The 19,875-nt window shown below is 37.2% G+C and overlaps 1 protein-coding gene across 6 annotated transcripts in view; it reads left to right on the top strand.

Annotated features, from left to right (window-relative positions):
- CTNNA3 (catenin alpha 3) overlaps positions 1-19,875 on the top strand; it is a 1,903,490-nt gene that overhangs the window by 229,072 nt on the left and 1,654,543 nt on the right. For 5 of the 6 annotated variants that reach the window (XM_055274451.2, XM_063637177.1, XM_063637176.1 and 2 more), the window contains one exon: positions 11,178-11,297. In XM_055274451.2, coding sequence (XP_055130426.1) covers positions 11,178-11,297 — 120 coding nt within the window. Of the gene's footprint in view, positions 1-10,746; positions 10,753-11,177; positions 11,298-19,875 lie in introns of those variants that run through there. The other variant, XM_063637178.1, reaches the window with a different exon arrangement.

Here is a 19,875-nt window from a genome sequence, read left to right as displayed (position 1 = left end):
GTGTTTCAAACTTTTCTGTACTATTTGTTCTTCTTAGGATTCCACATCTTGTTTTATTGGCATCTGGATTTCTTTTTTTCTTTTTTTTTTTTTTGAGACAGAGATTTGCTCTTTTTGCACACCTGGAGTGCAATGGTGTGGTCTTGGCTCACTGCAACCTCCACCTCCCAGGTTCAAGTGATTCTCCTGACTCAGCCTCCTGAGTAGCTGGGATTACAGGTGTGCACCACCATGCCAGGCTAATTTTTGTATTTTTAGTAAAGACAGTGTTTTGCCATGTTGGCCAGGCTGGTCTCAAACTCCTGACCTTGGGTGATCTGCCCATCTTGGCCTCCCAAAGTGCTGGGATTACAGGCGTCAGCCACCATGCCCACCTTGGCATCTGGATTTCTAAGGGTCAATTTTATTTGGAAGAAAATAGGTTTGGATGGCTTCTGCTTACTGGATCAGGACATTGTGGGAAGAAAACATGGCTTTTGGCAGCATGGAGACCTTGCTTGAATCCTGGCTGTGTTGTTGATTAGCTGGGTGATTTTGGGAAAGTTAAAAATCTCTGAGCTTTGGTTTCTTCTTCTGAGTTATAGGAAAAATAAAACTTATTCTGAATACCTTGAAAGGGTTTTGTGAAGACTGAATGATATATGACATAAATTACTTGGCAAGAACTGGTGTAAGTTCTCTTTCACCTTCTTTCCCTGTCCCATCTTTCTCTTCCATGGTATCTTGCTCCCACTTTTTGGCCCTTGGAGTGAAATGTTGTACTTATTCCTAAAAATGAAGGGAAATTTGACTATTGAGTTGAACTAACTTTTCTAACTTTTTCCATTTATCATACCATAGTCAGGTTTTACTTGTTTTGGGAATGTTGATCCCTTTGGATTTGGTAATAGACCAGCGTCTTACAGGAAATGGGTCCAGAATTTAACAACTTTTGTCAAATGTATATTTAACATTTGCTACATAATTTTATAAAGCATTTGTGGACAAACAATAATTCTGACTATGACGAATATTTATATTGACAGAAAAATCACATACCATGTTGGCAGCTGAGACTCTCTGAGGCCACCCTCTGTTTAAAAGGCAGATATGTACCAACAAAAAGATTTTCTAAAGCCTTTTATTATCAAAGATACCAGCAGCTGATAAAGGGAAAATTACTGTATAATTAAGAGCTGTTAGACGCTATGTATATTTTGTGGAAGATCTTAGGCAAAATATGTAAAAGTATATTAAGGTGTAAAGAAAAACAGCAAGTCAAGACTGGTATTTAAGATGTGTATTAGTCTGTTTTCATGCTGCTGATAAAGACATACTTGATACTGGGCAATTTACAAAAGAAAGAGGCTTAATAGACTTACAGTTCCACGTGGATTCCATGTAGATTCTGTGATTGTGAGGGGAGGCCTCACAATCATGGCAGAAGGCAAGGAGGAGCAAGTCACATCTTATGTGGATGGTGGCAGGCAAAGAGAGAGCTTGTGGAGGGAAACTCCTGTTTTTAAAACCATCAGATCTCCTGAGACTCATTCACTATCACGAGAACAGTGCAGGAAAGACTTGGCCTGGTAATTCAATCACCTCCCACCTGGTTCCTCCCATGACATATGGGAATTGTGGGAGTTACAATTCAAGATGAGATTTGGGTGGGGACACAGCCAAACTATATCATTCTGCCCCCTGGCCCCTCCCAAATCTCATGTCCTCACATTTCAAAACTAATCATGCCTTCTCAACATTCACTCAAAGTCTTAATTCATTTCAGCATTAACTCAAAAGTCCACAGTTCAACATCTCATCTAAGACAAGGCAAGTCCCTTCTGCCTATGAGCCTGTAAAATCAAAAGCAAGTTAGTTACTTCCTAGATACAATGAGGGTACAGGCATTGGGTAAATACAGCTGTTACAAATGGGACAAATTGGTCAAAACAAAGGGGCTACAGGCCCCATGCAAGTCCACAATCCATCAGGGCAGTCAAATCTTAAAGCTCTAAAATGATCTCCTTTGACTCCATGTCTCACATCCAGATCACGCCGATTCAAGAGGTGGGTTCCCATGGTCTTGGGCAGCTCTCCCCCTGTGGCTTTGCAGGATACAGCCTTCCTCCTGGCTGGTTCATGGGTTGCCATTGAGTGTCTGTGGCTTTTCCAGGTGCACAGTGCAAGCTGTCTGTGGAGCTATCATTCTAGGGTGGTTCTGGAGGACAGTGGCCCTCTTCTCACAGCTCCATTAGGTGGTGCCCCAGTAGGTACTCTGTGTGGGGGTTCCAACCCCACATTTCCCTCCCACACTTCCTAACAGAGGTTCTCCATGAGAGCCCTGCCCCTGCAGCAAACTTCTACCTGGACATCCAAGTGATTCCATAAATTCTCTAAAATCTAGGCAGAGGTTCCCAAACCTCAGTTCTTGACTTCTGTGCACTTGCAGGCTCAATACCACATGGAAGCTGGCAAGGCTTCAGAAGCTGCGTTCTGAAGCCACGGCCCAAGCTTGACATTGGTCCCTTTCAGCCACAGCTGGAGCAGCTAAGACAAAGGGCTCCAAGTCCCTAGGCTGCACACAGCATGGGGACCTTGGGCTTGGCCCATGAAACTGCTTTTTCCTCTTAGGCTTCCTGGTCTGTGATGGGAGGGGTTGCTGTAAAGTCCTCTGACATGCCCTGGAGACATTTTCCCTATTGTCATGGGGATTAATATTTGGCTCCTCATTACTTATGCAAATTTCTGCAGCTGGCTTGAATTTTTCCTCAGAAAATGTGATTTTCTTTTCTATCACATTGTCAGGCTGCAAATTTTCCAGACTTTATGCTCTGCTTCCCTTATAAAACTGAATGCCTTTAACAGTACCCAAGTCACCTCTTGAATGCTTTGCTGCTTAGAAGTTCCTTAAACCAGATACTCTAAATCATCTCTCTCAAGTTCAAAGTTCCACACATCTCTAGGGCAGGGGCAAAATGCCACCAATCTCTTTGCTAAAACATAACAAGAGTCACCTTTGCTCCAGTTCCCAACAAGTTCCTCATTTCCAGCTTTGACCACCTCAGCCTGGGCTTTATTGCCCATATATTTATCAGCATTTTGGGCAAAGCCATTCAACAAGTCTCTAGGAAGTTCCAAACCTTCCCACATTTTCATGTTTTCTTCTGAGCCCTCCAAACTGTTCTAACCCCTGCCTGTTACCCAGTTCCCAAGTTGCTTCCACATTTTCAGGTACCTACAGCAGCACCCCACTCTACTGGTACCAATTTACTGTATTAGTCTGTTTTCATGCTGCTAATAAAGACATACCTGAGACTGGGCAATTTACAAAAGAAGGAGGTTTAATGGACTTACAGTTCCACCTTGCTGGGGAGGCTACACAATCATGGTGGAAGCAAGGAGGAGCAAGTCGCATCTGATGTGGATGGCGGCAGGCAAAGAGAGAGCTTACGTAGGGAAACTCCCATTTTTAAAACCATCAGATCTCGTGACACTCATTCACTATCACGAGAACAGTGCAGGAAAGACCTGCCCCCATAATTCAGTCACCTTCCACCGGGTTCCTCCTATGACACGTGGGAATTGTGGGAGTTACAATTCAAGATGAGATTTGGGTGGGAACACAGCCATCAAGATATAAGAGAAGAAATTAGAAATAGAGACAAATAGGGCATACTTGCTGGATTTGTCATGAATTTCCTATTGGAAATTTTAGGGAAGAAGATATATTTTTTTTCAAACATGTATATTTTTTAAATTTTATTTTTAATTAATATGGATACATAATAGTTGTACTTATGGGGTACATGTGATATTTTGATAAAAGCATATAATGTGTAATGATCAAATCAGGGTAATTGGAATATCCATCACCTCAAGCATTTATCATTTCTTTGTGCTGGGAACATTCTGATTCTACTTTTTTAGTTATTTTGAAATATGTGATAAATTATTGTTAACTATGGTCTTTCTATTGTGTTACCAAACACCAGATTTTTTTCCATCTAACTTTATTTTTATATCCATTAACCATCCCTTCTATATCCCCCTGTTTTTACAAGTAAAAATTATATATATTTATGGTATATAACATGATGTTTTAATACATGTATACATTCTGGAATCGCTAACTCAAGCTATTTAATATATATGCATTACCTTTTATACTACCAATTTTTGGTAGTGAGAACACTTAAAATTTACTCTAGCAATTTTCATATATATAATTTATTGGTATTAACTACAGTCACCGTGATATACAATAGATCTCTTGAGATTATTCCTCCTGTTTAATTGAAATTTTATGACCTTTGACCATACAAATTTAAACCATGTAAAATTTTCATTTTTTAAGAAGGAATCAGCATCTTTCCAGGTATCTCTGATTTGATTAATTAATGAATTACCTCAGCAAATGGTTATTTTTATGTGCTTACTTTGTGGCAGTCACCATCACTCTAGTATGTGCTAGGGATTCAAAATACCATCATGATCCTGCTTTCTTGGAATTTACAGACTAGATAAAAAGTAACTTAACAATATGTTATTATGGTAGAGGTTGGTACAAAGTGTTATGGAGGTTGGAACTGTATTAAGAGAGGGTATGTTGAATGAATACTATGTGGCTGAGTTTGGAGAGTTGACTAGAGAAAGAAGTTAGTGGGGCAGAGGGCATTTTACCTGCAGAAGAAGATGTATGCTGAAAGACTTGTAATAGTCCTGAATGGCTGAGATGAAGGGTGAACAGTGTGGGAGCAATAAGAGTTGAAGCTGGAGAGGTAGGCATAGACCTAATTTGAAAGGCCTATGTGCTAAGTTACAAAGTTTGAACTATAGTCTGAAAGCTAAGGGGAAACCATTAAAGAATTTTAAGCAGGGTAATGATGAGGGGACTTTTAAAAGAAAAAAATAAAAAATATAAACTTTGTTTCTCATCATAAACTCCATCAAGTTGAAGACACTTTTGTAAATAATGATACTAGCCACTTAGTTCATCCCTAAAGAACTGAATGTCCTGGAATTTAACCGTGCCAATGCAGTCTTTTTTACATTATTAACTGAAGAAATATGAGTGCCCTTTACATGTTTTTTGAGATTTGGAAACAAAAAGAAGTCAGAAGGAGCTAAACCAGGACTGTAAGGTGGATACCTAATGATTTTATATTGAAACTTGCAAAATTGCCTTTGTTTGATAAGAGGAATGAGCAGAATGAGCAGGAGCATTGTGGTGGAGAAGGACTCGGGTGAAGCTTTCCCAGTGTTTTTCTGCTAAAGCTTTGGCTAGCTTTCTGAAAAGACTCTCATAATGAACAGATACTATCATTCCATGGCCTTCTAGGAAATCAACAAGCAAAATTCCTTGAGCATCTTAAAAAACTATTGCCATGATCTTTGCTCTTGACTAGCTTGCTTTTGCATTGACAGGACCACTTCCACCTCTTGGTAGATATTGCTTTGATTGTGCTCAGTCTTCAGGATTTACTGGTAAATCCACGTTCGTCTTCTGTTACATTTCTCCAAAGGAATACTTAAGGAGCTTGATGAAATTAAAATTGTTAAAACATTTCAGTGAAAGCTCTGGTCTTGTCTACAACTGATCTATGTGCAACAATTTTGGCATTCATCCAGGGGAAACTTTGCTCAACTGAAAATTTTCAGTCAGAATTGTGTAAGCTGAACCAGTTCAGATGTCTATGATGTTGGCTATTGCTTCTGGTGTTAATTGTTGGTCCTCTTCAATTAGGGCACAAACAAGATTAATTTTTTCCTTGCAAATTGATGTGGGTGGTCTGCTGCTGTGGGTTTTGTCTTCAACATCATCTTGACCCTTCTCGAAATGGGTTACCCATTTGTAAACTGCTGATTTCTTTGGCGACATTGCCCATAAACTTTTTATTTTATTTTATTTTATCTTATCTTTGAGATGAAGTCTTGTTCTGTCACCCAGGCTGGAGTGCAGTGGTGTGATCTTGGCTCACTGCAACCTCTGCCTCCTGGGCTCAAGCAATTCTCTTGCCTCAGCCTCCCAAGTAACTGGGATTACAGGTGCATGCCACCACACTCGGCTAATTTTTGTATTTTTAATAGAGATGGGATTTTACCATGTTGGCCAGGCTGGTCTTGAACTCTTGACCTCAAGTGATCTGCCAGCCTTGGCCTCCCAAAGTGCTGAGATTACAGCGTGAGCCACTGCGCCTGGCCAAACTTTTCATAAAGCATCAATGATTTCATCATTTTTCCACCCAAGCCTCACCATAAATCGGATGTTTCTCACAGTGTCAAGCCCAGTGCTTTGCACAGTGATGCTGCTCTATAAACAATTATTGAATGACCCTTTTGTTCAGTCCTTGTTCACTACTGAAAGGTATCATAAGCTTAATGACAATAGTCTTTTCAATTTTATGGAACTTTTAAGTTTATAAAGCAGTAACCTATGAAGCTAGATTGTAAAATCCGTTAGGGTAAGAGTTGTTTCTCTTTTGTTTTCCTCTGTTTCTTACATGTCTGGTATGTTGCTCATTGATAAATATTTGTTGAATGAATGTCTTTTATTTTTCCTCAACTGATTTCACAACAACTGAGTGAAGTAGGCAGGCAAAGACAATTTGTCCTATGTTATAGACAACACAATCAAAGTTGGAATAGTAATGACTTGTCCAAAGTGATGCAGTTATTAAATGGCACAACAAGGACTTGAACCTCAGACCTCAAGGTCAGTGTGCCTTCACCTACATAGAACTATTTCTAATTTAGATCTCAAGCCCAATTTTGCTCTATGTTCTTAACTTTTATAGTCATTCCTTATAGCAAAAAAAAAAAAAAAAATATTTGAGATATGTATGTGAGCTTTAATTTTCTGCTTCAGTTGTAAACTTCCTTTTAATGAGTGGTATTATCATCTTGTAAGTTCATTTGGAAAATATGTATGAAAGTCAATGGATTAAGTTCAGAAACATTAAATAATTTCTTTCTCCGTAATACTTTTTTTTGATTGCTCTGTGGTTGCCATATTTAAGTAAGGTAGATTAGCCATTTCTTATGCTTAAAACAATTTCTTTTTACTCTAAGTATTAATATTTATAGAGCATCAATATATAATTTTTTTGACTATTCTTTCCTTCTGCTTTAGTCTCCAGAAACTTTTGGCATTGTTTTAAACAGATGATTTAGGGACACTAAGATCACACTTGGTGATATAATGCTTTCCATCAGGCACTTACTGTATACCCTTTTGTGCATGTAACACTGTGAGTATGGGATTTCTTTTCATGTTACAGGTAGCACCCAGCACCTCGTATAAATGCATGAAATATTAAATAAGAAAACATAATGACTGTGGAGCTGGCTCTTGTTTTGGAGCAATGCTACTTGATGTTTTCAAATTATGGGAATTAGTAGGCTGCTGGAGCTCTAGAGTTATTTGAATCAGATTACACAAGGAAGCCAGGGCGTTGGCAGTGAGGGCGAGGAAAACTTTATTTGCCAGAGCCTTGGCTGCATTTTTTTTTTCCTGCTGTTTCAGCCTATTTCTTCGTGTCTTTCTCAAATTACTCCATGAATCTACATAATTTACATGAACTCATTGGATGCATAAATTGTATAGAACATTGGCTTACATTTATTTATATATGTATTGTCAGGAAAAAGGAGAAAAAATGTATCTGGGAAAAGGGACTGCTGAGACACAGTAGACATTTCCCTGTTGCCTTTTCTATGCTTCTCTTTCTTACAAAACAATTTGTCAGCTATTTTAATGTGAGATGAGCAATTATAGTTTCTGCTGTTTTATTTGATGGATTACTATTATTATTTCTGAGCAGAAATAATTTGATGAGAAAACACACTCGGAGTGTTGACAGTGCTTACTTTTCCAGCAAGTGCTGGGCTTAGTGATAATGTTTTCCTCTACCCATTCTTATCTTGTATGTCCAAGGTTTGTTTTGGGTTTAGTCTAATTCACTGAGCTTTTTAAAGTTTGAGTTTGGTTTATAATGAGTTAAAAAAAAAACACAGGATAAATTCAAGGTTCAACAAATTATTCTGGAGTTTTTGGCTCATTTTAAATTCCCACTCAAAACTCTGAACAAGTAAAATCCAGGAGTATTAAAAATCTCTTCAATTAATTGTGCTTCCTTTCCCCAACTTGTCTCCAACTGGGAGATCACTTATTTGGAGAAATAATCAATATAAGAAGATTATCATGTACTGAACAAATATAGAAAATCTTGGAGGTTTGTTTCAATGATTAACCATTGTGGCCTATTAGAAAAATCTTCAAGCCAAGTGAATGCTCTTTAAAACCTAGGCCTCAACCTAACTTTTATCTTCTGTACTTCAGCATCGTTTGGAAAGTAAAATTATTGCTTTCACTCTTTAGTATCTTTAAGCATACATGTGTGCAGGTGGGGATGGGGTGTGTTTAATAGGGAGCTAAGCCAGAGCTATACCACGGGTTTCAATATGACCTCTCCTTGACAATTAATTATTGTTGTAAGCAAAAAAACTGCTTAAATGAATGAAATTATCATGGTTTTACAGTATTTTGAACTCTTTATTATCAATAAATGGAGGATGTAATTCCTGATAACGAAAGTTCAAGCTGAAATCTCCATATTATACAAATTCCGACCTTTAGTTAAAATATTCTTGTGATGATGTATTGTTACTGGATTTTCTGCATTTCTCCTTTGGCCATGGGCATATTACTAGAAGTGTTGGTTTTCTGTGTTTCTTATTTTGAACACTCTTTACAAGTGTGTTTGCTCTAAAGTTCCCATTTGAGGCCAGGCGCAGTGGCTCACGCTTGTAATCCCAGCACTTTGGGAGGCCGAGGCGGGCGGATCACCAGGTCAGGAGATCGAGTCCATGGTGAAACCCCGTCTCTACTAAAAATACAAAAAAATTAGCCAGGCATGGTGGCGGGCGCCTGTAGTCCCAGCTACTCGGAGAGGCTGAGGCAGGAGAATTGCCTGAATCCGGGAGGCGGAGCTTGCAGTGAGCCGAGATTGCGCCACTGCACTCCAGCCTGGGCCACAGAGCGAGACTCCGTCTCAAAAAAAAAAAAAATAAAAAAAAAAAATAAAAAAAAAAATAAAGTTCCCATTTGGAGTTGTATAATGTTCACAGAGATAAATATGAAGAAGAAATATTTTAAGAAGTAGAGCTAATATTTCTTAGGGAAGACAAAGTGCAGGGGCTAAAACATGCTTTAGAGTTAAATGGGTTTGTCAGTAAAATAGTTTGTAATAATTAAATCATAGATAAAATTACTTAAATTTTTTAGAATCTTAGATAAGGTTTTATTTTGATTTGAACATAGTGAGAATGAACCGAGAAATGGGCAAGGCACAGACATGATTATACAATATGATAAATATTTTATATACAGGTCATTAAAATTATGTTGAAAGGAACTTGTTTATTGTTATAAGTGGGGGAGAATGAACTGATTTTGGCTGTGTTTAATATGTTGGGTAGAATTGGTTTCCATGTCGGACTCTTAAAAGACTTCCTGTCCTTTGGGGCCCAACTCAAATTGTCTTACGTGGTCTGAGTCCCTCAGTCAGTATCAGTGAGTTTTCTGAGTTTTCACCAATGTTACCTTTATCTATATTTTTTTGCACTCTCTTTACTACCTTGCCTTGTGTTAGAGTTAAGAATAGAGTAGAAAGAACATGAATGTTGTAATAAAAACCCAGTTCAATCAAACTTTCTGAAACCCAGTTTACTCAATTGTAGAATAAGAGGAGAAATAGGAACTCCTGTGGTTCTTGTGAAGATTAAATTGGAAAGCATGAAGTACCTGGGGCTGAGCGGGCACTCAGAGTCAGTGTCCATCTCATTTCCGAATTTCATGTCTAGTTTCTCCAGTTGTCTAAGTTTCTTCAGGGCAGGAAATGTCTTTTATATTCATAGTGCCTTGTGCATAGTAGGTTCTAAATGATTATTTATTGAATTTAATTTACTGTCCTGTCATGGAAGCTTAGCACTGTTATTTCCCATTTCTTTTCCCTCTGTCACCTTGGGTTGAGATAAACATGTTGCTTTCATGAAATTAGGGATTTAATTCAGTAGAATGCCATTTTAATATGACTTATTTCATAGAGTTTGATATAGTAAGGGTCAAATCATTTCCCTGGAAACTTAATTATATTCTATAAAATCTTATTAGCCTGTCTCATGGCATCATAGTCACAGTGGAGTTCTGGTGTGTTTAAGATGGTCAAGTCTCTATCTGTAGAAATCTGTCTAATGGCACAGAGTGAGAATATGGGAAATAAATGACATAAAGAGCGAGCAAATGCAAATGTCTTGCAAATTACATTACTTGACATTTTCAATCACTAACCCTCCAAAGTAAGTTCTAATTTACTAAAATAAACCACAAATCCAATTTCTTGTGAGCTTCCTTTGCTTAATTAATTATTAGTAGCAGACAGCATTCTGTGATTCGTTGCAATTTTCCACCTTTGTATTTATCTAGTATCTGATTTAAAAAGAATGAGAGCATTCTGATTCAGCAGAACTGATCAGAACTCTCTTTCTGATCATAACTCATCTGCTCATAGCTCATCTGTGTTATAGAGCAGAAATGAATAAATGTTTGCTGAACATGCCACATATGCTTTGATCATCAAAATGTTAAATTTTCCTTCCTTCTCAAAATACAAGCTCTGAGAGATCTTTCTTGCTGAAGTTTGTTGGGTGACCTATTCTGCATAGATATTATTATAGAGGCAAGCCAGATCCCATGCCATTATAGCAAAATATCATGTAAGCAAGTATATTTTCATAAATTTGTTTGTTTCCATGATTAAAATGTGAGCACTTTTTAATGCTTCCTCATTGTGATTTGAAATTATACATTCACTGTGCTTTTTTAAAAATTTAAAAGCAGAAGTGTATCCTAAAAGATGAACTTTCTTTTTTGTTTTTTTTAAATGAAGTATGCTTTTTTGTTAGAATGAGTACTAAACAGGCTTCTTATGCATGCAATAACGTTGGTTATACTTAGAATACGGTTTGTAACTCTTTGTGTGTCCTTAATTATTTCATTGAAACATAATTAGCTAGTATTTGTTATCACTGTATTATGAATGGGAGAAACTGAGGCTCATTATCGACTCTGTGTTAGCAAGTTGAGAATTTGAGAAAAATCTGCTGCTATCCTAATGATCTGCTTTTGTTTTCAATTTCAGTTTCAAAGGACATTTGAGTCTCTCAAAAATGTTGCCAACAAATCTGACCTCCAGAAAACCTACCAGAAGCTTGGGAAGGAGCTGGAAAATTTGGATTATTTAGCCTTCAAACGTCAGCAGGTAGGAGTCAGAGCTCTCCTTGGTGGAGGAGATGAACGCTTTAGGCTTCCTGCCATCCTGCCTGTCAGAGGTGCAGGTGGGTCTGAGGAAACTTATCTTCTAATGGTTAGAGCAGAAACAGGTTGTGCTGTGCTGATCTGCTGTGTTCATATGGCTTCCCACAGTGTTCAACGTGGTCCTTGCTTTTAGATGTGTACTTTAGGGGTTTCCACATGTGTCCTTATACCTCTCTTAAAGAAAATTCCTGCTGGTTTGTGAAAATCCAACTACCCTTTGACTAGGGACGCTTCAGAGGCATAAAGGGAATCTCTGTAATGGCTTGGCCAGTTGGCTTTTATATTTGACCGGGGGAGAAAAATCACCTGAAGACCAGGATAAGGTTGTGGGTGTACATGCAACATTAAGGAAAATAGTCATAAATATGCCAAAATATGAATTGATCTTTAGTTTTCTTTGATCTTTGAAGATGAGTAATTTGCTAAGTGTGGAAGATTGAAGGAAAATTTACTTTTCAAATACAAGGTTTTTATTACCTCCTTTTGCAGACCCCCAAATAAATAGAGAGCTGAAATAAACTTTTATAGGGTTTGTTTTAGAATTGGTACTTTATAACTGAATATTCATCATGATTAAATGCTGTGTGTTTTGGAGACACTGCCACAGTAGCTCTCTCCTCTTCCTAGGCTGGATCTGCTCCAGTTTCTTCACAGCCACTAGGTGTCAGCGTTGTCAAGCTTTTACTTCCACCAACGGTTTATTCCGATCAGAGTAGCCAGTTAGACGTTTAAATGAGGTTGCATGAAATTCGGTAATGTGCTCCATGGTGGATAGCGTCTAGAAAAATGACTAAATGTCTGACTTGCATGGCCAGACCTCGAGTCGATCACTTGAGAGACTTTCTTCTCAGCGTAGCAAAGGGTGTGGCATTCTCGCCATTGCTTAATTCACAAGTTTTGGATCCTTTTGGATGAAGGTTTTCAAAGCAGAATTTTCTATATTTAGTTAAATCTCATTAAGTCAACATGATATGGTCTAGAATTATTGGACCAAAAAAAGAATTGTGTTCTACGTATTGCTGTATCACAGATGTTACATGGACATTTAACCTTTCTATGGCCCTATTTTCCTAGGGGTTATATTTGTTTTATAGAATGTTCCAGGGCAAATACATTCTTTTTGCAGACACATTAATTTACATGAAAAATGATACAATGTCCATTTAAGTTTTGTTTTTTTAAAAAAATTAATGATGGTCTAGATATTAGCACTTGATGGTTACTGAGTGCTACTACAACAACCCCCCAGAGGATGCTGATTAGCATTCACACCAGAGTCACTCTTCTGGCCTATGCAATTTTTAGTACAGTTTTGTTTCCAAAACCATATTTTACCATGGAGGGGTATTTGAGCTGGCAGGCAGTAGTCACTGTACTCTTCTGTTATCGTTTCTCATTAACACATTTTCAGTGATTGGATTCTTTTATTAGCTAATTGTGAATTTGGAAGAAGGTAAACGCCTCAAGGGCAGAAGGGTAGAACTCTGGGAGAATGGCATTGAGGATAGATGGGTAAATTATATGTGCATAAAGAAAAGATGAGCACATGGAGTGTATACATATATGCATATATAAATCATCTATACTATTTATTAAATGAAAAGCATATGGCATATGGTATGATTTAAACATTTATGAATTAAATCTTTAAATGCTTATAACAATACAGTGAGGTGGCTTTTGTTAGCACCATTTTACAGATGGGAAAACTGTTAAGGAAGTTAAGTAACGTGCCTAAGGTCATGGAGCTAATAAGGCATGAAACTGGGCTTCAAATCTAAATCAAGTCTGACTTCAAACCTGGAGTGTTATGTCTTCTTGATGGGCAGGGTCAAAGGGTCAGAACATCAGCTCTTCTCTAGCTTGGTGGGATTTATCTTTTATCTCGCATTCTATTCCTTTAAAGCTCCAAAACCTGATTAAGCACGCGCCAGAAAGTGTTTTTCTTCTAATGGAAAAGATTCAGGCCTCTGTAAAATTGCCAGTTTAGCAAGGAAGTTTCCTCTTTATAAGGCAGTATTCTTTGTATTAGAGAATTAGTCATGATTTGTTCCGTGGTCCAACCATATTTATCATTCCGCACTGGGACAGAACATAAGCTCCATAAGGACAGGGCCTCGTCTGTCACCTTTAATGCTGTATCCTCTCCAGTGCTCATAACAGTATCTGACTCATGGCATATCCTCAGTAAATATTATTGGTGGTGGTGTTGCTATGAACAAAGAACCATGCCAAAAGGTTTGGCCTCAGATTATAGGCAATTAAAATCAATGTGTTTTGCTACACATTTAAAATTCAAAAGAGCATAAGCCTTTGGTTTCCTGGATACCAAGGGCTGAGAGATTGTCCCTTGCCCCTATTTATTATTGAGGTTTTCTCCTAACATATTTTATTCTTCTATCCATTTTTTAAAACAAACAGAAAATGCCAGTGTTAACTCTGAATTATGGATGTCCAATGAATTGACTACAATTATTTTATTGGAGTCATCCATTAAGTTTTATTTTCTGTCCCCTTCTATGATATTTTTAACATCATCTTTGAGAGATTTCTTTCTCAACACAAGGTAGACTACTAGAGTACTTTGCTCCATTCTCTCACTTCTGTTTTTCTGAGGTTACTGTGCTTTCTTTCCTAGGTCTGAACTTAGTATTTATTTATTTAAAAGAGTGAGTGCCTGCACATCAGCTATTCCTTGGGTCAGGGCACAACATCTCTACATTTTCCTACTTTCAAAAACACTAATAACGTTGAAATAGCTTTGATTGGAAAAGGTGTGAGAGGAGGCTGTGATAGGTGAGGTGGTGGGTTTACCGGGATGAGTCAGCCTGAAGTAAATGGATGACAAAGCAGGATTAACTGGAGAATCTGGACACTCTTTTGGTTCTTACTATCGAAAGGCAGGTACAGTCTTGGAGTTTATCTGCTTGGACTGCTTGGTTTTCATCCTTCTAGTTGGTGTGACATAGGAATGGTAATAGCAAGTTCCAGCTATTATATGGATCCCAGATTTATGTATTAATTTGAGTGCTTATAAATCAAGAGGTTTCCTTAGAGCTTTCGTTTTGTGGAGTAAAACAAAATAAGGTTTGATAATGTGGACTGTAATGTAATTCATTCCTCTCTTTATCTACCCTTAAAACTTATAATAACATTATAACACACATCCATTTCCAGAGGCTTCTGAAGTCTTTTGATATAAATTAAAATTGACATTATTGAGTTGAACATTATATAGACTAAAGCACATTTACACATTGATATAAAAATATGTAAAATTAAATTATTGTACTTCAGACCTACATGCATATTGGAACACATCACGTATCTGATTCTTGTCTGTCTGATCACGGCATGCTATTCTTGCCTTCTGACCTGTGCACAAGGTTTATATAACTTGGTATTTAGAATGTACAGCCTGTTTCATTTTACGTATTTAAATCATTCTTTAAAGTCAAACTGAAGTCTAGCCTCCCTCATAACACCTCCTTCTGTGACCTCTAGTCAGTATAACTCTTCACTCTTTGCCATTCTTAGCTTTTATCTGTATCATACAATTTAGCATCTGATTGATGATATACTCATTGAGAATACATGTAGTACAGTGATTAAAGTGTGAGCTTTGTAGTTACCCAAACCTGATTAGACTGTTTGTACTGGATACCTGAGTTTCTTTTTAAAAAGCATTGGAAAATTAACCCCTAACTTAAACAGCTTGCTTTGAGGAAACAATATATCAAGTATAAAGTAAGTCCTATAAAATATGTATGAAGGACTTAACATTGCACCTGACATGTATTTAGTATAATTGGTAGCTATTGTATGTTTTGTGTTATTCTCATAAGCCATTTTCTTAAATAGGTTGTAAGTTCCATAAGGATATGGATATGTTCTTTATTTTGTATACTTCTGTGCTGTATATAGGGTCCAGCACTGTTCTGAACATATGGGACAGAATGTTTTTGGACATACATAGTCTAGCAGTTGGTGATGTATGTAACAAAAAGAACATGTTGACACCTCTCAAGAAGGGAGCTGCAACATTTGGTTCTAATATGTTTCTAAGGTGGTATCTCTTGATGGGCAGTTAAAGTACTGAGGACTTGTACTATGACAATCTGCTGGGGGAAGTAGGTCCAGTGTTCTGGCTAACGTCCAATTCAGGTTAATAATACATTCTATATATCCAAACTTCCCTTATGCTTCAGGTATTGTTCAGCACATGGTACTTTGTTAGTGATCATGCTCGGGAGTGAACAACTGCTTTTTCTTCTTTTACTAAACTGGGTGTGTGACCCCTTTTAGGTAATTCCAAAGCCAGAAGGGTACATAATACCTTGTAGGATAAAAATTGAATTTAAAACAAACTTTTATTAGAAAGAAGAAAAATAAAAATCAGTTAGATAAAATTTATTTGATAAAAATGACTGCAGGTTAATATTCTTCAATTGAAAAATAAAATTCTACTTGTTATCTCTTATCTTTTTCATGATAGCCATCCTAATAGGTGTGCAAGACAAGAGATAACAGGAGTCAGTGATGATGTGGAGAAAAGGAAACCTTTGTACATTGTTGGGAATGGAAATTGGTACAGTCATTTCAGAAAAAGTATAGAGGTTGCTAAAAAAATATGAAATAGAGCTATCATAAGACCTGTTAACCTTATTTTTGGGTATATATCCAAAGAAAATGGAATCAGTATCTTGAAGAGATAGCTGCACTCCCACATTCATTGCAGCATTATTCACAACAGCCAAGATATGGAAGCAAACTAAGTGTCTACTGACAGATGAATAAAGAAAATGTGGTATACATATATGCAATGAAATATTATTTAGCCTTAAAAAGGAAGGAAATCCTGCCTTTGCAATAGTATGGTTGAACCTGGAAGACATTTTCCTAAGCAAAATAATCCAGACACAGAAATACACGTATGTATGGTCTTACTTATATGTGGAATCTAAAAATGTCAAACTCAGAGAAGCAGAGAGTAGAGGGGTGGTTTCCAGGGATTGGTGGGTGGAGGAAATTAGTAGATATTGATCAAAGGGTACACATTTTCACTTACAAGATGAACAAGTTCTGGGGACCTAATAAACAGCATGAGTGATGATAGATGTGTTAATTTGATGGTGGTAATCATTATGCAATGTGTATATATCTCTCAAATCATCTTGTTGCACACTTTGAATGTATTCAATCTTTGTCAATCAAATATTTCAAAACAAAAAAATAAAATTCTAGATAGATAATGACTGACCACATAGAAAATACTCTTAGGCTTACCCTCGGAACTCGAGAACTCTGAGGATGCAAGACGACAATGTAGGGATCCTGTGGAAGAAATGCTTAGAAAATGAAACTAAATAGTGCTAGGCTTGTGGTTGTACTATAGCATATAGAGAAGAAAAAGTTGATGAATTCCAATAATATCCTTCAATCATGTAAGGACTTATAGCAAGAAAAATGTAATGAATCAGCTAGAATAATATTGCACTGGGAATTGCTTATCTGCAAGGACCTTATAAGGTAGGGACTAACTTTCCATTGGGGCTAACATTAAAATGGAGTTGTAAATATATTTTCTTTAAGACCTTTAAAAATAAAGACCAACCTGACCAACATGGTGAAACCCCGTCTCTACTAAAAATACAAAAAATTAGCCGGGCGTGGTGGCAGGCACCTGTAATTGCAGCTACTCGGGAGGCTGAGGCAGGAGAATCATTTGAACCCAGGAGGCAGAGGTTGCAGTGAGCCAAGATCATGCCATTGCATTCCAGCCTGGGTGACAAGAGCAAAACTCTGTGTCAAAAAATAAATAAATCCATAAAATAAAAAATAAAGAACATGTATATCTGGAATTGTTTAGATGCAGTCTAAGGAAGGGTGTAAGTGGGAGCTGGACTGAATGAGTACTAAGGGGAGGTGCTAAGCTTCTAGAGCAATAGTTCTATAGCTATGGATTAACTTCAGTGACCTTTGTAAGATGAAGTATGTTAATTGCTCAATTGCGAGAAGATTCTTTTTTTCCTTCTTCTGTAATTAATCTAACTGTCTTGAAAGAATTCTGATTGAATTATTCCTTTTAAGGGTAAGTGAACCAAGGACTGCTATACTAAAATATTCATGTCTGTCTTAGGTAGTATTCTATTTCCTATTTACCAGATCAAATAAAATGATTATTTATGCCATTTATAAACCTGTTTCTGAAGATTTCAAAGCATTTCAGACATAATTTAAAAATTTATTGCACAGGTATAAAAAATGTTGAATTATTAAACAGTGTGCTAAGTTCAAACCAACCCAAACATGTTCTATCCACTACATATGCAATTTCATTTTTATTCAATCGTACATAGTTGTTTGTCCCAAAGGAGAAAAGAATATGACGTTACATTTACTCTTTAGTTTTCTGATATAGAGAAAAGAAGGTTGGATGCATCATGCAAGGTCATCCCGAGTCAGTAACAAATTCAGAATTAATATTCACGTTTCCTAATTTCCAGCTTTTTGCAATAGCCATTTGATCATTTGCATTACTTCATAAACTACAGATCTTTATAGAGTGATTCGTTTTTCTATTGTTACAGTCTGAAGAAAAAATCTTATGGATTTTTTTAATGTAAGAAACTGGCCTTTATTTTAAAATGAATGATTAAAATGATGCATATTATACATTTGTCCTCCTTCTAAAATTTGTTTTCCACATTGGATATTTAATGGTCATGATAACTAAGTGTCTTCTATTAAATTAGCAAAGTAAAAACATTATAGAGACATCTTTTAATTCCTAAGGTTTGCTATTCTGTTTCTGTCTGTTGTCTCTGGGGCTCAGTTTATTGGTGGCACTTAGGTAGGAAGCTGTTGAGTCAAGCGTTAGCTGATTTTCATGCACCAGAGAAGTTTTATTAATTTTTACAAGGTTGTTTGCTATACAATAGTTTGCCTTGTGGGCAGCTTATAGCTATTTTATAGTGGGGAATGTTTATTGAAATAGTTAATTCTTTGTAATGGGTTGTTTCAAAATTTACAATGCTGATAGGAATTCCAGAGATGGCAAAAACAAAAAAACAAAAAAACCCCCCAAAACCAACCAACCAAACAAAAAACAACTTCAGTGTTTGCATCAATATGGTGCTTATTTGTGCATGTCTTATATTGACATACCTAAGTCCATAAGGTTGTCAATAAAAGTTGTTATTGAGGAGAAGTAATAGACAAGTTAACTCTGAGAATGTCTTCTCTAGTCTGTTTTGCACTTTGAAAGTGATCTATGCATGAAAAGAAGGTAATCTTTCACTACTAAGATTATGACTTTTGGTGGTTTAAGATGCAAATTACAGAGGCTATGCTATACTAGAGAACCTTAAACCAAGTAAAGAATCTTTAGAATTCATCTAATCTAATTGTTTTATTTTATTTTATTTTTTATGTTTGAGACAATCTCACTCTATCACCCAGGCTGGAGTGCAGTGGCACAATCTCAGCTCACTGCAACCTCTGCCTGCTGGGTTCAAGTGATTCTCTTGCCTCAGCCTCCCAGGTAGCTGGAATTACAGGCATCCACCACCATGCCCAGCTAATTTTTTGTATTTTTCGTAGAGACAGAGTTTTGCCATGTTGCCCAGGCTGGTCTCGAACTCAATTGACCTGTCTCAGCCTCCCAAAGTGCAAGGATTAGAGGCATGAACTACTCTGCCCGGCCCCAACTGTTTTATTTTAAAGATGAGAAAAATGAGTTGCAAGGAGATTAAATATCTTGTACAAGGCCACATACTTTGCTAATGACAAGAGTTGGGACAATAACAGGAAATGATATATTCTCACAACCTTTGGTTCTTTGGTGAGCCCTCTATTGATCCTTGGTGTCTGGTTTATATCCTGAAACCAAGAGAGGACCTATAGTATGAAAAGCATTCTTTTCCTGTTTGAAAAGCTGCATGATGCTGAGATTGGACTGGCTGCAGAAATCTCTTCTAATGTTAAAACAAAGCCAGGGCATTCAGTTTATTTCACTGGGGTTCACGGTTTGGGAGGCCTTGCTTATATATGGCTATAATGAAAGGTTCTGATGGCAGCCTTTGTGGAAGTGAGCCCCATTCTCTCCAGGAAAAAACATACTTCTGCTACCTCCTGTGTCTTGAGGAACATTTCCTTTGCTGGACCCTTGCCAGGTGGTCAAGTAGTGACATTCTCTCCTCTATCCAGGGACATGTGGAATAGAGGAGTCCCTCATAGTCCCCTTAATAAAAGATGTGGGTGGAGTCTTCTCTAAAACATAACCTCCAGCCACTCTACATTTCCACTTTCCTACTCAAGAAGAAAGGAGTGAACTTCTTTGAGTGTTCACAGAAATGTACAACAAAGGACTGAAATGGGGATGCAGCACAATTGACTTTTCAGTGAAGTCCACTTCTTTCTGATTATGCTTGTCCTCCAGGTGGGAGTTCTACTCTTTCAGATTGAGCCCTAGGAATCTGAAGCAGAATAGAATTTTCTACCAGGATGAAAGGAGTACCAAA

The sequence above is a fragment of the Symphalangus syndactylus genome, chromosome 4, assembly GCF_028878055.3.
Source record: "Symphalangus syndactylus isolate Jambi chromosome 4, NHGRI_mSymSyn1-v2.1_pri, whole genome shotgun sequence".
In the NCBI taxonomy this organism is placed as follows: Eukaryota; Metazoa; Chordata; class Mammalia; order Primates; family Hylobatidae; genus Symphalangus; species Symphalangus syndactylus.
This window is presented reverse-complemented; position numbering and strand designations above follow the sequence as displayed.